Genomic DNA, 12,768 nt, shown 5'->3' with positions numbered 1-12,768 from the left:
TGAAGCCAACACTTAAGGAATGGACCCTCTGGGGCCCACCTCCTTCCAGCCCTGCCTTATAAGACCCCCGTGACCTGGCACCTGCAACCACAGCAGGAGACAGGAGCCAGCGTTCCTCAGGATTCAGGACTTCTGAGTTGCATGAATGGGGCCTGGGAACCGCCGCTTTCCCTGCCCAGTGGCCACACGGGTTATGCAGCTGAGGACTGACTTGGGCCGGGGGTCATGGCTTCCTAGGCCTTCTGGCTTCTGCTTCATTGCAGCCCTTTCCAGCTGCAAGTCAACACCAGGAGGAACTGATTTGGGGACCTGGAGTTCAAGGCTGTAAACTCCCACAAAGGCCAGAGCCGGCGGAGCTGGAGAGCCCCATTTTGGGAAGCTGGTGGTGAGGGCCTCTGCCTTTGATCGCCAGGGAGACAGAGGTCAGCTGAATTCCAGCCTATTTCCTCCCTGCCCCACCAACCCCGCAATGACCACCCCAAATGACTGCTTTGAGATTTAGGAGTCAGGAGACAAAAGGGAGGCCTGCTTGGGGGAGACAGGGGAGACGGAGGCCTCGCCACTGAGGGCACTGTCTCATCAGCTGTGACAGTGCTGACGCATCCAGGAGTGGGCGCTGCCTCTCCTTACCTCCCAGCATCTCCCAGAGCTCTGGGTCTTGGAGAAAACAGGAGAGCACCGCTGGATGCTCCTTTGTCTCCAGCCTGGAACCATCAGACAAAGGAGGTTGCTTGGTTTTGTGTGGAGACGAAAGGGAGGCTGGAGATGCAGGGTGAGTGGTGGCCAGCAGGGATCATGCCAGGGCAGGGTGCTCCCAGGAGCCTGCTTTAGAGATCACTCCAACTGGGGACTGAGCCAAGGGAAGGGATTGCCGTGAGTGTTCTTGTCTCCTGGGGGGACCAGTTCAGAGTAAGGAAAACACAGCCATCATTTTTTAGGACCTTCTCTGGCCAAACGCTCGACCTACCTTGTCTCTGTTCCCACAACAATCCTGCAAGGTAGGTGTTATTACCCCATTTTCCAGGTGGAGAAGATCCAGAGGGGTGCCCTTGCCCAGGGTCAGGCAGTCCTCAGCAAAGTCTCAGGATGAAAGGGGATTTATGTATGGGTGTGTCTGGCCCTCAGGGTGCCTTGCATGGAGATGTCTACGAGGAGAGACTCTCCTGAGCTGAGCTGCTCTCAGGAACATGGGCCACAGGTGGAAGGGCCTCGACCTCTCTGCAGGAGAGCAGGTGTCTCAGAGAGGGGCTCCCTGTCCCAGTGCCAGCTAGGACCCATGACCTGAGCTAGCTGGGGGAGGACAGGAAGGAAGTCTGAGAAGGACTTAAACGTGAGTGAAGCGAGAGGGGTGGGACCTGCTTGACTTAACAAATGCCTGGGTTTCCCCCAAAGAACAAATAGGACAATTTCTGAAAATTGTTGCAGGACTGGAGAAGGAAGGGGAGGTTAAGGGAGAGGAGAGGGGGTGGGGATGGGGTGCAAGAGGAGTGAGAGAGAACCCTCTGAGAGGGACTCTGGGGGAGCTGTCAGCAAGGTGGGGGTTGCTGCCTCTGTGAGGGCAAATCGGGTCTTGTGACTCCTCACAGGACAGGCGACAGCATGGAAGGAGGCTGCCTGAGAAAAGTCCTGCGTCTGCCTGCAGCACGGGAGAAATGATTTCACCTCTGTCCTGTCCCCATTTTTGCCTGATTTTTGCCTGGGACTGATTCATTCACTTTATAAAACTGGGTCCCATGATGTGCTGTTCCAGGCATGGGGGAATGAAGAAACAAACAAAAATCCTTGCTCTTCTGGTGCTTAGATTTTAGTTGGGAGAGGGACAAACAAGATAAGGGAAACACATACCTTAGGTAAGAACAAGTGCCACAGAGGAAAAGCCGGGCTGAGGCGGTGGGTGTGAACATTTTTATACAGAGATGCCCAGAATCGGGGCTTTGGAGAAAGCCCTGAAGCCAGTGTGCACTGAGCAGCAAGCCCTGTGGAGGCTGAGCATATAGGAAGTGGGAACCGCCCGTGCAGAGGTCCTGGAGGGTGAGGGGTGTCAAGAAGGCTGGCATGGCTGGAGCAGAGAGCAGGGCGGGGAGGTCGGGGACCAGCTCAGAGGTGCCTGGAGCCAGATTAAGAAAGGCTTTTTGGCCGGGTGTGGTGGCTTACGCCTGTGGGGGACCACCTGAGGTCAGGAGTACAAGACCAGCCAACATGGCGAAACCTGGTCTCTACTAAAAATAAAAAATACAAAAATACAAAAATTACTGGGCTTGGTGGCGGCTCCTGTAATCCCAGCTACTTGGGAGGCTGAGGCAGAAGAATCGCTTGAACCCGGAAGGCAGAGGTTGCAGCCAACTGAGATCACGCCGTTGCACTCAAGCCTGGGCAACAAGAGCGAAACTCCATCTGAAAAAAAAAAAGAAAAAAAAAAAGAAGGGCTTCTTTCTGGACACAGACAGATTTTGGCGTATCATCTGAGCCCTCCCTGAGGATTTTGAGCAGGAGAGGGAGCCACTTGTAAAGGGAGGGGTTTGGATGGGATGGCCTTGGTGTCCTTTCTAGTCGGGCCATCAATCACACAGGCTCTGAGATAGAGATGCCTTCCTTCGCAACACTGGGGGCGGGCAGGGAACGGAGTGTGTACTGGCAGGGTGGGTGGGGGGGATTTGCTGAGACCTCCACTTTTCCGAACCACTTAGAATATGTTTGGACCAGGTACCTCTAAGTCTTACCCAGCCTCGAGGTTTGTAAACTTCTCTATCCCCAGCTCGGGGAATTTCCACTCGGCTGCTCTGGGCTGAGTGGGCAGGTTTCCACTTGGGAGCATGGGACAGGCCCGCCTGCCAGCCGAGCTCTTACCTACCCCAGGGCAGGGCTGGCCCTGCCTCCAGGGTGGTCTGGAGGGAAAGGTGCAGAGAGCCTGGAGTCAGGGCTGTGCTCAGGGACCCCAGTGCCGATCTCAGCCCATCCGGTAAGAAATAGCACCTCTCTAGACCTCCTGGTCTCCATTTCAGCCCTGTGAGGGCTCCCTGGGATGTCATGAGTCCTCCCCTCAGGACAGGGAGTGTTGCAAAGGAGGGACAGAGAGGCAGGAGTCACAGTGACCAGAGCCCAGTCAGAGGCTGGGGCCAGAGCCAGCCCCTCCCAACCCTGCTTCTCTGTGTCCGCGTTGGGGTGGCCGTGCCAGGGCGGCCACAGGAACCTAAGGGAGACCCTGTGGTCCCAAGTCAGCTACACAGAGACTGCTCACTGCAGCTTAGCTGTGGGCAAGGCCTTGGTGGCCGAGGAACAGCGACTGCCTGGGCAGCGTAGTGGGCTTCCCTGCGTGGTGGGACACCCTGCCTAGTGGGCTGCTGTGCCTGGTGGGGCTCCCTGCGGCTCCCTGCTGGCTCCTGGATCTGACCCTGCCCTAGGCCTAGCAGTGTTGTCTTCTGGCCATTCCCCTCTGATACCAACCAGCAGCCCCCAGAGCCTCATTAGGCTGCTGGTGTCTCCAGCTGAGCCCTCTGAGGTGTGAGAGGTGGGCCTGACATCACAGCTGGGGTGAGTCACTGCGGGCTGAGCGAGCCACTGCGGGCTGAGTGAGGGGTCTCAGCTGCGGAAAGGGCAGGCCACAGGAGCAGCCCCCATCACAGCTCCGGCTCCCAGCCCCGCAGCTGCTCCCCGTTCTCTGCCAACGACCAGAACGACACAGGAAGCTGGGACCGGTGCCTTAGGTCCCAGGACAGGGTCCTGGAAACCATTCCCACTCCCCCGAGAGGCTGCAGCTGGGCCTCCCAGTCTCAGGGGACGCCTAGCTATAGACTGGGTCTTGGGCAGGATACGTCCAGGCAACGGCCCAGCTGGGCTGGAGGACGGAGGTGCAGCGGAGTAACGTTCAGGGGACCCATCCAATGCCCCTGAAGGTCTCCCTCAGCTGCCACCAGCCCAGGGACCTGGGGAAGACTGGGTTCCTTGATTCCTCCTGGCTCCTGTACCCTTTTCGGGCACCCTGGGCTGGCTGCGGCATGGAGCCTCTCGAGGGAGAGGGCCAGGGCTGGGGCTGTGGTTGGCTCTGCTGCATCTGACGGCCTCTCCATCTCCAGGTGCCAGGTGGAGGTCAGAGAATCTCCCCTGGCTTTCACGTGGATCCCTTGCCCCAACCTGCCCTAGCAAGTGGGCACGAGGTAAGGGCTCCCTTGCCAGCCCCTCCTCCCTGCCTGTGTCTCTTCCTGTTTGTGGGCTCACCTGAGGTGCGAAGGGAGGGAGTGCCACTCTCCATCCAGGCCCCGGGCAAGCGGCACCTCCCTGCTCTCCTGCACTCCTGGAGACAGCCAGCAGCTCCTGCTATGGACAGGTGGTACCTGGGTGAGTCCTCTGAACCCCATTCCTCCTCCTGCTCAGGCTCTGACACAGGTGCCAGCCCTGTCCCTTTCAAGTGCACCCACAAGCTCCCCAGAAGGGCAGGAAAGGCAGAAGGGAAGAGAGGCAGAACGTCCAAAAGAGAGCATCTCCGTATGGAGTCGCGGGCCTGCTGTGAAACGTGGCAGAGCATCTCTGAGCTGCGAGGGCAGGGAAGGCAGCTTGTCCAACCACCTCATTTACTTGTCTGTCCATCCGTCCTTCAGAGATGCAGGAACTCAGAAGCCAGACTGCTGGCTTCAAATCTTGGTTCCCCTACTTTCTGGCCATCTGACCTCAGACAAGTTATTTAACTTTTCTGGCCCTCAGTTTCTTCCTCTATGAAATGGGGTGATAATAATGCCTTCCTTACCTTGTAAGAGTCATTGTGATGACTAAAGAATTAATTTCTGGCCAGGTGCAGTGGCTCATGCCTATAATCCCAGCACTTTGGGAAGCCAAGGTGGGTGGATCATCTGAAGTCAGGAGTTCGAGACCAGCCTGACCAACATGGTGAAACCCCGTCTCTACTAAAAATACAAAATTAGCTGGGCATGGTGGCGCATGCCTGTAATCCCAGCTACTCAGGAGACTGAGGCAGGAGAGTCACTTGAACCAGGGAGGCAGAGGTTGCAGTGAGTCAAGATCATGCCATTGCACTCCAGCCTGGGCGACAATAGCGAAACTCCGTCTCAAAAAAAAAAAAAATTAATTTCTGTGAAGTGTTTGAAACAGTGCCTTTCACACAGAGTTTAAAAATGCAACTAGCTTTCAACTATTGTTTCCTATTCATCTATCTATTGATCAATCTATCATCCGTATCTATCTATCTATCGATCTATCTATCTATCCATCTATCCGTCTATAGGTGCCTCCCCAGGCACCTCCTCCCCCTGCAGCGGGAGCCCTTCCATCCACACTGCAGCTCTGCTTGTGACCAGGGTAAATATTACCTGGCACTGTTAATGTTTAATGCCCCCACCTCATCCCCGGCCACCCCGCTGAGGAGCAAAGACAGCAGGAAGAGGCAAGAGGAGACAGTCCATTTGGAAATGACTGGGTTGTCAATAGATAGATAGATAGATAGATAGATAGATAGATAGATAGATAGACAGATGAATTTATTTAACTTCCCACTTATTTTTACACTCTTATTATTCCTGAAAGAATCCACGGAGGCTTACAAACATAGACAAAACCCAGTAAGATGACACAATCCTGCATAGTAAAGGGAGCACCTTGTCTTGTGTGGAGACGGCAGTAGCTTTGGTAGCACACCTTTGAGGGTCTGGGCTTTCTACCTCCGGTTTGCCATTAACTGTGTGTTTCAGGCAAGTCCCTTCACCTTCCTGCCCTCGGTTTTTCTGGTGTACCCAGTGGGGATCATGACACTGCCCTGGCCACCTCCAGGGACTATTGTGGAAAGCAAAGGAGCAGCCTCAGTTTCTTTATCTGTAAAACGGCGCTAGCAGGAACTAAGTGATGCAGTGCATGCCAAGAACCTGGCGCATGGCCCATCTTCCCCAAACGCTGGCTCTGCTGGGATGTTTGCACAAATATATATTCCTTGGCTCTGGAAGAAGAAGGAAGCTGCACACCTGATCCTCAGGGCCATGACATTCCCTCCAGCTCACTCATTCGTGCCCACTTTCACTGGAGAGTGGCTGGCTTTTCCATGTCCCACAGCAAACATTTGCCAAAAGCTAATGCCTGTTATTTCTTCAATCAGCACACATATACCAGTAACAATGATGCCACTCACTGTGTGCCAGGCCCCGGGATACACTCTTTGCATGCATTATCGCACTTCCCCTCACAACCACCTTAGGAGCTGGGTACTGTGCCCATTTTACAGATGGGGAGACTGAGGCACAGAGAGGTGAAGTAATTGACTGAGACCATATTATTAGCAAGTGAGAGGGCCAGGGTGTGAACTCAAGTGCCAAGCCCTGCCCCTGCTTGGGGAGGATTCATAGATAGAGTGGCTCCCTTCAGGAGGGCTCAAGCACCCCTGGTGGCTGCTGGCCTCTGACCTTGGCTGTTTGGTGGGCATTGGGCTTCAGCCTCTTCTGGAGGCCAATTCAATGGACTAGAACTTAACGAGGATTCCACAGTACCCACGACTACCCAGCACAGGAGTCCCGGGGTGAAGGAGGTCACAGTGGAGTCGGGAGGCTGCCTGCGAGGTGTGGAAAGCAGCTGCCTCCTGCAGCAGGAGGCCTGACTGTCATTCTCCACTTCCCCCACACTGGCTGTGTGACCCTGGGCGAGGCCCCCACCTCTCTGTGCCTTAGACACCTGCCTCATCAGTAAAACGGGAAACATAAAGCTTAAGGAGATAACAATGAGGAAAGTGCTTGGTAAACCATAAAAGCAGGGGATTCTCCCTGCGATGAAAGTCTTGCCCCGTCCTTAAGGATCCTGCATGCGCCATGGTAAACTGGCAAGGAAACAATCCAAGAGCCAGGCCAAATGGTGGTAGGAGGAAGTACTGGGGCGGCAGGGAAGGAGAAATTAGTTGGGGATGACTGGGGCCCTTCCGACTGAGGTGTGACCTGCAGGGTGCACGTTGATGGATGAATAGGAAGACAGATGAAGCACCCTTCTGGAGGATCTACTGCTGGTGGGCTTTGGGGGTGCTCCAGGGATGTGGTGGGGGAGCAGTGGGCCAGGCTTCTAGGGACCACTGCAGGAAAGCCTCCAGCGCCACATAAGGAACAGCAGCTGCAGCGGTGGCATCCATGGTGGCTGGTGCGGTGGGCCCTGCCTGGGCTGGGGGCCGTGTGGGACCCCTGACACTGCCCCCGGAAGCTCCCAAGTACAGTGTACACTGAAGAGATTGTACAACTTCCACTTTCCTGTTCCCACCGCCCCAGCTGTGGCTTCCCCAGCTGGCAGAACAGCACCACTGATGACCCATCCCAGCCCTTCTCTTTGGAAATTTCCTTTGGGAGGGTTTAGAAACTCAGCCAGCTCCTCCCTGCCCCTGCCTCCCCACGCGCCTCCTCACCCTGCCGCAGGAGCCCCTCCATCCACACTGCCGCTTTTCTTGTGACCAGGGTAAATATTACCTGGCACTGTTAATGTTTAATGCCCCCGCCTCGTCCCCGGCCACCCCGCGGAGGCAGCCAGACACTCTCCAAAAAGCAGAGACAGCAGGAAGAAGGGAGTGGAGACAGCCCATTCAGCTGGGGAAATGACTGGGTTGTCGATGGACGGTGGTGAGTGTGCTGGTGTGTGTGCCCGGGGGTGTGTGAGGCTGGGTGGCTCTGACTGGCCTGCCTTTGCAGGGTCAGCTGGACTCTACTCTTCCCTCTTCTGCCACCTCAGCCTTCCAGAGTACCCAGCCCCTCTTCCTGTCGGCCTCCTCTCTAAGAAAATTTGCAACTTAAAAGAGAACCCTGCTTTAACCCCAAAGAAAGATAACTTGAGTGGCAGAACGGCAGCAGATAGAAGATGGAGAGCTGAGCGTCCCTCCTCAGCCTCCTGGCACACACCCGCCCTGAGTTCAATGCATCTTGCTAGACCATCTGAACTTGGGCAGGAGGCAGACGGGGTCCATCTGGCTGGGGAAGGAGCAGGCCCCTCTGGTCAGCCTTCCTAGGCTGGATTTGGGGTGAGAGCCCCCCAAGTTCAAGTCACACACCTCAAAGGCTTCCTGTCACAGGAACTGACTCAGGCCTGGAAACCAAGAGGGGCACTTGCTGACAGAGGTGGGTTTTGAGCCAGATGCAGAAAGGGGAGGGTGCTGGGCTGAGAGGGTCTCGGCAAGTGATTCAGGGCCAGGTGACCATGGAGGAGGAGGTTTCCTAGGGTGTGTGGGGAAGCCTTGACTTGGGTCTAGCTGTAGCTCTGACACTTTAATCCACGTATAATCTTGAACAAGGCCTGAACCTAATCTGTAATGACAGCGCAGACGCTGGGTCCCTCATGGTCTCCCTGAGCACCCAGCACCTCAGGCCCGTCAGGATGGGCACTGACTCTTCCTGGCCTGTCCTTTCCTGGCCCAGGGACTGGCTGCTGGGGACAGCTGGGCTTGCCAGACCCTGAGTCTCACCACTGCCCAGGGGCACAGTTTGCCACAGCCTGGAAGGCGCTGACTTGTGCATTCCTTCCTCCTGGGCTCTACTTCCCTGGTACAAGAAGGGGCTCCAGCAGGGCAAGAAAGAGTAGTGGCCCTCAGCTGTGGCAGAAGCGTCCCGGCCAGGCCACCTTCTGGCCTGTGCGGGGTAAGTGTACTCGGTTGCAGGGCACCACTGTGAGACCTGCCTGCTGAGCAGCTCCAAATCCGGGGGAGGCCACTGGAGGCAGGGGCAGGAACTTGCCTCTGATGGGCTCCTTCCCTCCTGCCATTGAGAAGCGGCAGAGCAAAGGGCTTATGCACCTCCATTCTCAGCCCCCTGCTGCCTGGGTTCAAACCCCAGCTCGACTCCTGACTTGCTCTATAACTGTGGGGGAATTACTTCTCTGTACTTCCATCCTCTTGTGGATTACACCAGAATGACTTTGACGTCCCATAAGGTTGCCATAATGGTTAGATGAGTTAGGCTCTTGTTAGCTTTTGCCCGGTGCCTGACCAGCACTATATATTAATGTTTCTTAACTAGATCTGCTTCCCCTGAGGATGGTAACGTAGGACAGGAGGTCCGTCTCAGCTATCGTTAGGACTTTGGACAAGTCTACACATTGGGCTCAGCTTCCTCCTTCTGTCTGATAAACTTTAAGGTTCTGTTTTATTTATTCATGCATTTCACAAATACCTGCTAAGCACCTGATAGCCAAATGGTCCTGTGGAGAGAGGCCTCTGGGAGTCTAATGGGAGAGGCCTCTCCTGGCCTTTTCTACCATGGTAGGAATCAAGGAGCAGGAGATCGTCTCCCTTCCGGAGTGGTCAGAGGCCCCCCAGACAGCACAGATCCCCCTCTGACACTCGGTATCTGGGCCCCAGTTGATTGTGTCTGAAGCCACCTAGAGCAGAAGCCTGCTGGCAATGGTTTTAGCAACACTCCGTTCCCAGCCTCCCCTCGCCCGCTTGGACCCTTGGGGGTCCTCTGGGAAGGGAAGGACAGGGAATTCCAGCTGTTCCTGTGGCTGGCCCACCATTGGTGACTCCTCTCATCCCACCTCTGGCTCTCTCCCAGGCGGCAGCCCCAAAGGGGATGTGGACCCATTCTACTATGGTAAGCCTGGGCCCCTGTTCACCCTTCCTGAGCCCTCAGGACCCCTCCCACCAAGCAGCGGCCTCTCCCAGTCCCAGGTCCATGCTCTGTGCCCCTTATCTCCCCCCGTGACCACGGGCTGCTGTGGGCGGGCTGCGGGGAGAGATGGCTGCTGGGAGAGACCACCCATCCCACTCTTCTTGCCCTCTCTTTCCCGAGACTATGAGACTGTCCGCAATGGGGGCCTGATCTTCGCCGGGCTGGCCTTCATCGTGGGACTCCTCATCCTCCTCAGTAAGTGGGGTGGCCTCCAGGGAAGGGGTGCCGGCCGGGGCACGTCTATTCTCAAAGCCGCTGAGCAGGCTGGCTTTCCGGAGTCCCCAAGGAAGGGGTGAGCCTCCCCACCACGCACAGCCCCTGCAGGATGTGGGAACAGGTGCCCGGTGGGGTGCCAGGCTCTGGGAGCACAGTGTAAGGTTCCCGCTTGCTCAAGTGCACCCTCCAGTGGGCCCGGAAGGAACCTTGGAGGTGAGAGTGAACCTGCGGGGTAACTGGAGGGCCAGGCAGGGGCACTAGGCCCCCCATTGCTAACCATGGTCCCAAACTCATCCGTTAAATAGGGATGATCCCACCTGCCTCACAAGAGGAGGGCTAGCATCCAAAGACACAGCAGTCAGGACAGCGCTCTAAGAATGGTCCAGTGAAGACTCGGAGTGTTCTGGGGGAGACAAGGAGACTTATGTATCCTCAAGCCCCGAGGGGCACACAGCAGGAGCTTAATAACTGCACATTGACTTGTTTTGGTCCAACCCAAAGAAAAACACACAGAAAACACAACCCATGGAAAGAAGATACAGGAAGCACACCTGTGGGCTCTGGAATTCCATGCACTTGTGCCACTGCACCCCACCCGAAGGCTTGGACACAGTCCTGTGGGTCTCCCCATTTTCCCGTGTTGCCCATGGCAGGTCCCGGAGGGCGGTGCGGGGTGGTAGCTGAGCACATAGGCACAGGAGGCAAGTGGCCTAAGCAAGGGGCTCTGCTTTGGACTTGCTGCCATCCTTCTCCAGGTGTTCATCGGGCAACTGTGCTGGGGGCACCATGATGGCCCAGTGTCTGCTGCTGCTCTCGATATGCCAACAGCCCACCATGGATCTGCTCCAGTAAACATTTGCTGACTGACTGACTTAGGTTCTTGAATGCCTGTGATTCAGCCTTACATAAAAAGAAAGAAGGCTGGGCACGGTGGCTCGTGCCTGTAATGCCGGCATATTAGGAGGCCAAGGCAAGAGGATCTCCTGAGACCAGGAGTTTAAGACCAGCCTGGTCAATACAGTGAGATCCAATCTATAAAAAAAGTTTTTTTAAAAAAATCAGCTGGGCATGGTGGCATGTGCCTATAGTCCCAACTACTTGGGAGGCTGAGGCAAGAGGATTGCTTGAGCCCAGGAGTTTGAGGCTGCAGTGAGCTATGCACCACTGCACTCCAGCCTGGGTGACAGAGTAAGACCCTGTCTCAAAAAATAAAATAAAATAAAATAAAATAAAATGGGACAGTCAAACGTGGCCTCCAAGACTGACCCTGCAGTCTTGACTGGCAGGAGGGAGGTAGGAGAGACTGGAAGAATTTTGAGTCTTCCAGGGTCTCCTTGGAAAACGAGTCCATGAAAACAAATCTTTTCTCTTTTCAAGGCAGAAGATTCCGCTGTGGGGCCAATAAGAAGCGCAGGTGAGCGCTGCCCGGGGTGACCGATGAGGGGCTCCAGGCTGGGGAAGAGGGGTGGGCTGAGGATTTTGTCTCTGCCACTGTGGAGGGGTCCCCAGCCTCAGGGATCCCTAGACCCACCCCCCCCCCGGTCCTCTCACCTGTTGCTTTTCCTTCCCCCACCAGGCAAATCACTGAAGATGAGCTGTAACAGCAGGTATGCTAGGAGGGCCCGGGGAAGGTGGCGGGAGGGGAGGGCAGGCTTGGGGGCAACCGTGAAGAATTCTGGCTCCTGGACTGGGTAGGGGAGAATTTTAGGGTCACCCACACATCAGCCAGGTGGTCTGTCACCTATCGTGTGTTTCAGATGATTGCCAAGGGCCTGGTGTGCAGTGTGTGCCACAGGAGATCACAGAGGAGCCCTGGAGAAAAGTGAGATGGACAAGGAGGAAATAAAACCCCAACCTCTGCTGCAACCTGCCCAGCCCCAACCTGCCTTTGTCTTCTCAGCCTCGGCAGTGCCACCCACTGCACAGGGGCCAGCTGGGAAGCCAGGCCCTGCCTCTGCTACCTCCCCTTCTTCCCTGGGCTGTAGACCTTTGTCCCCGTCACTGCCAGCGCTTGAGCAGAAGGAAGCTCCAGACTCAATGTGACCCCCAGGTGGTATCGCCACCTCCTGCCCCTTGCCACCTCATGCTCATAATAAAGTTAGCGTCACAGACCGCTGCTTCTCTCGCCTGCCTGCCTATCTGCCTCCTCTGTCACCACCAGCCTCTCCAAGTTCAAGTACAAATACAGCCGGGTCTCATTTGTTTTTTCAAGTAATTGCTCAGGCACCTGTCTGCCTGTAAAAGCAAGAAGTTCAGTGTTGTCATCTGTAGGCCACTCCTTGTACCCCCTGAACTGGCAGGAGCCCTGGGGACAGACGCCTCAGCCTGGCTTTTATGCACCTGGGATGTCTGAAAGGCCCAGGGGGTCAAAGCCACGGCCCTGTTGGATACCCACGAGGCCTCTGCCCCAGGCGCCAGGCGCTGCTGCTGGGATCCTGGAAGCAACCCTGCCTAGGAGTTGCTGTGGAGAGGCCCCAGGCTACCAAGGCGAGCCTGTGTGTGGTCACATTCCTGTGCTCTGCCATTTTCCACATGTACACCCCTGGGCCAGGGTGGGCGGGTCCAAGGGGCCTGCTGCTGGGCCTCCGCACATGTCCTGAAGGAGCCAGCCCTCTTCCCAGTCCCCTCCTGGTACTGAGCTCAGGCCACCTCTTTCCACTCTTGGGGCCACCTATTTGGAGGCTTGGTTAATTCCAGGGCCTGGGGCCAGGGAACAGATGGTGAGAGTGAGACCATCGACACACTTGCTCTAGTCCCCGTCCATGCAGGCAGGGACCCACTCAGGGCAGCCTGAGCCTGAGATGCTGCCAGGTCACTCTGCCCACCAGTGCCCAACTCCTAATGCCCATGCCCCCTTTGCTATGAGTCCAAGGCTGAGGTCATGGAGGGAGGCCTCTGGGAGCTTCTGCACCAGGAAGGAGCCCCC

The 12,768-nt window shown here is 56.2% G+C and overlaps 1 protein-coding gene and 1 long non-coding RNA gene across 5 annotated transcripts; both read left to right on the top strand.

Annotated features, from left to right (window-relative positions):
* The first annotated feature begins 85 nt into the window (after positions 1–85).
* Positions 86–1,348, top strand: LOC114672414 (uncharacterized). The gene is made up of 3 exons (XR_013404322.1): positions 86–772; positions 939–998; positions 1,126–1,348. It is a non-coding gene; the product is annotated as an uncharacterized LOC114672414 (long non-coding RNA).
* A 2,874-nt stretch (positions 1,349–4,222) lies between these two features.
* Positions 4,223–11,970, top strand: FXYD2 (FXYD domain containing ion transport regulator 2). Of its 4 annotated transcripts, none has more exons than XM_015115801.3 (6): positions 4,223–4,335; positions 9,510–9,548; positions 9,747–9,821; positions 11,220–11,256; positions 11,419–11,449; positions 11,600–11,970. In XM_015115801.3, exons 1-5 carry the CDS (start codon positions 4,317–4,319, stop codon positions 11,441–11,443), a joined length of 195 nt encoding a protein of 64 aa, XP_014971287.1. In that variant the 5' UTR covers positions 4,223–4,316; the 3' UTR covers positions 11,444–11,449; positions 11,600–11,970. The 4 variants fall into 4 exon arrangements, with proteins under 4 accessions (XP_014971287.1, XP_014971290.1, XP_077820512.1 ...); XM_015115804.3 differs by lacking the exon at positions 4,223–4,335 and adding an exon at positions 7,381–7,589; XM_077964386.1 differs by lacking the exon at positions 4,223–4,335 and adding an exon at positions 7,381–7,589 and having other exon boundaries at positions 11,603–11,730.
* The last annotated feature ends 798 nt before the right edge of the window (positions 11,971–12,768 follow it).

Source organism: Macaca mulatta, chromosome 14 (genome assembly GCF_049350105.2).
Source record: "Macaca mulatta isolate MMU2019108-1 chromosome 14, T2T-MMU8v2.0, whole genome shotgun sequence".
Taxonomy (NCBI): domain Eukaryota; kingdom Metazoa; phylum Chordata; class Mammalia; order Primates; family Cercopithecidae; genus Macaca; species Macaca mulatta.
This window is presented reverse-complemented; position numbering and strand designations above follow the sequence as displayed.